Below are 1,839 nucleotides of genomic sequence, written 5' to 3'. Positions count from 1 at the left end.
TAGATATATAGATAGACAGACAGACAGACAGACAGATAGATAGACATATAGATAGATAGATAGATAGATAGATGATAGATATATAGATAGATAGATAGATAGATAGATATACAGACAGACAGACAGACAGACAGACAGACAGACAGATAGATAGATAGATAGATAGATAGATGATAGATATACAGACAGACAGATAGACAGACAGATAGATAGACATATAGATAGATAGATGATAGATATATAGATATATAGATAGATAGATAGATAGATAGATAGATAGATAGATAGACAGACAGATAGACAGACAGATAGATAGATAGATAGAGATAGATATATGATAGATAGATAGATAGATAGATAGATAGATAGATATTCACCTCATTGGCTTCACTTTGCTGCTGTTCCTTCTTTCGTCTTCTCTTCTCTTTCTTCTTGTCGTTATTTTGGTTGGTCTTCCCGCTGGGAGATTTCCCCGAGCGGGGCTTCCCTGCTCCACGACCCGCCTTCGGCTTCCCCGCATCCGAGTCCGAGTCCGAGTCCGAGTCGACCTGCAGCAGAGCGAAGCGGGACGCCGTGGTGGGCACCGAGATCACCGCCGATGCCATCCTGAACCTGCCAAGCACACGAGCCCGAGTCAGCGCTAGCACTAGTGTACGGCGAGAGCATTCACAAATCAGTGCTACACAGAGGAAACCAGAGCAACATGCATATAATGAACTGACAGAAACACATAAAACCAGCTTTAAACTGCATTGCAAATCACAAATCTGTTTGCTGTAGAGTTATGGCAGTTGTGTAGAGAATAAACGACATATTTAGGCTTTTTTTTTTTTTTTAAACACTCTATATACTGCGGTTGCAATCATCACATCATTTGATACGCTGAGTGTCGCTAGCTTCGACTTAGTTTAGCTCGCAGTGCTGCACAGGAGTGACTAACGCGCGCGCTGTCGCTGGCATGGGCCCTGAACGTGTTTCGAGCTCTTCAGCTCGTCTCGTGCCACTTAAACCTGAACCACACAAACTTTCACCTGTTTAGGATTGTCGGTATCCTCAGCTTCGAGCAAACAGAAACTGCGAGCACACACAGACGAGAGTATGGCGGCCTGAACGGACACAAAAGCGTCGCAGCAGTCATTGGGTGGACAATGCGGTCAGATAATAACCGAGCCGGGTTCACTGAGCGGTTCTCACGCCAGGTGGCGCTCTGCGGCTCAGGAACACAACTCTCAGGCGCATCAGTTATCAAAATGATTTTTTTTTGCGTCTCTTTAAGATACTTGTATCCTAAAACTAATAGTTATTTAATTGTATAAATGTAAATACTTGGCATGCATAGTAGTACGTGGCGCAGAAATGCATATAGAGCTATTAAATATTTATCTTTTTTTTTATCCAGTAATCACAATGACTGTGATTTATGGAGGGCGAAACCTGCGAAAACAATAAATACACAAATAAATAAATGTGTGCATAAATACACGTATTCTTGTTTAAATAATGTGATGAAAGTAGGCAAATAAATTAAATAAATTGGTGGGCAAATGGAAAATGTTTAAGGAAATGCTAAACTCATCCTAACTAAAAAGTAGATTTTCGCCATATGGGGTCTTACTTAGTGACCTATGCTACACAATTAATGTGCATGCATGCTATGATAAAAACTGTCAGACAAAATGATAGCGTTTTCTTTATCATAAACAAGGTGTGAAGCCATCAAGATTACTGTCGACCAAAGTGCAAAAACGTCCGAGGCAACAATTCAACCTTTCACATTGATTTTGCACTGCGTGCATAAATGTGCAGACAACAGAATAAGAGCAAAGGACACAATTAACT

The 1,839-nt window shown here is 40.9% G+C and overlaps 1 protein-coding gene across 1 annotated transcript in view; it reads right to left on the bottom strand.

Moving 5' to 3' along the window:
• Positions 1 to 1,153, bottom strand: part of LOC107562640 (G kinase-anchoring protein 1-like) — a 23,900-nt gene extending 22,747 nt beyond the window's left edge. The window contains exons 1-2 of the mRNA XM_016247314.1: positions 1,032 to 1,153; positions 378 to 612 (exon numbers count right to left, since the gene is read on the bottom strand). Of these exons, the coding sequence (XP_016102800.1) occupies positions 378 to 612; positions 1,032 to 1,138 (342 nt within the window). The 5' untranslated portion in view covers positions 1,139 to 1,153. The remainder of the gene's footprint in view (positions 1 to 377; positions 613 to 1,031) is intronic.
• Between the last annotated feature and the right edge of the window lie 686 nt (positions 1,154 to 1,839).

This window comes from Sinocyclocheilus grahami, unplaced genomic scaffold (genome assembly GCF_001515645.1).
Source record: "Sinocyclocheilus grahami isolate Dianchi unplaced genomic scaffold, SAMN03320097.WGS_v1.1 scaffold831.1, whole genome shotgun sequence".
Lineage (NCBI taxonomy): Eukaryota > Metazoa > Chordata > Actinopteri > Cypriniformes > Cyprinidae > Sinocyclocheilus > Sinocyclocheilus grahami.
The sequence above is the reverse complement of the archived record's forward strand: the minus strand, read 5'-3'. Positions and strand labels throughout refer to the sequence as shown.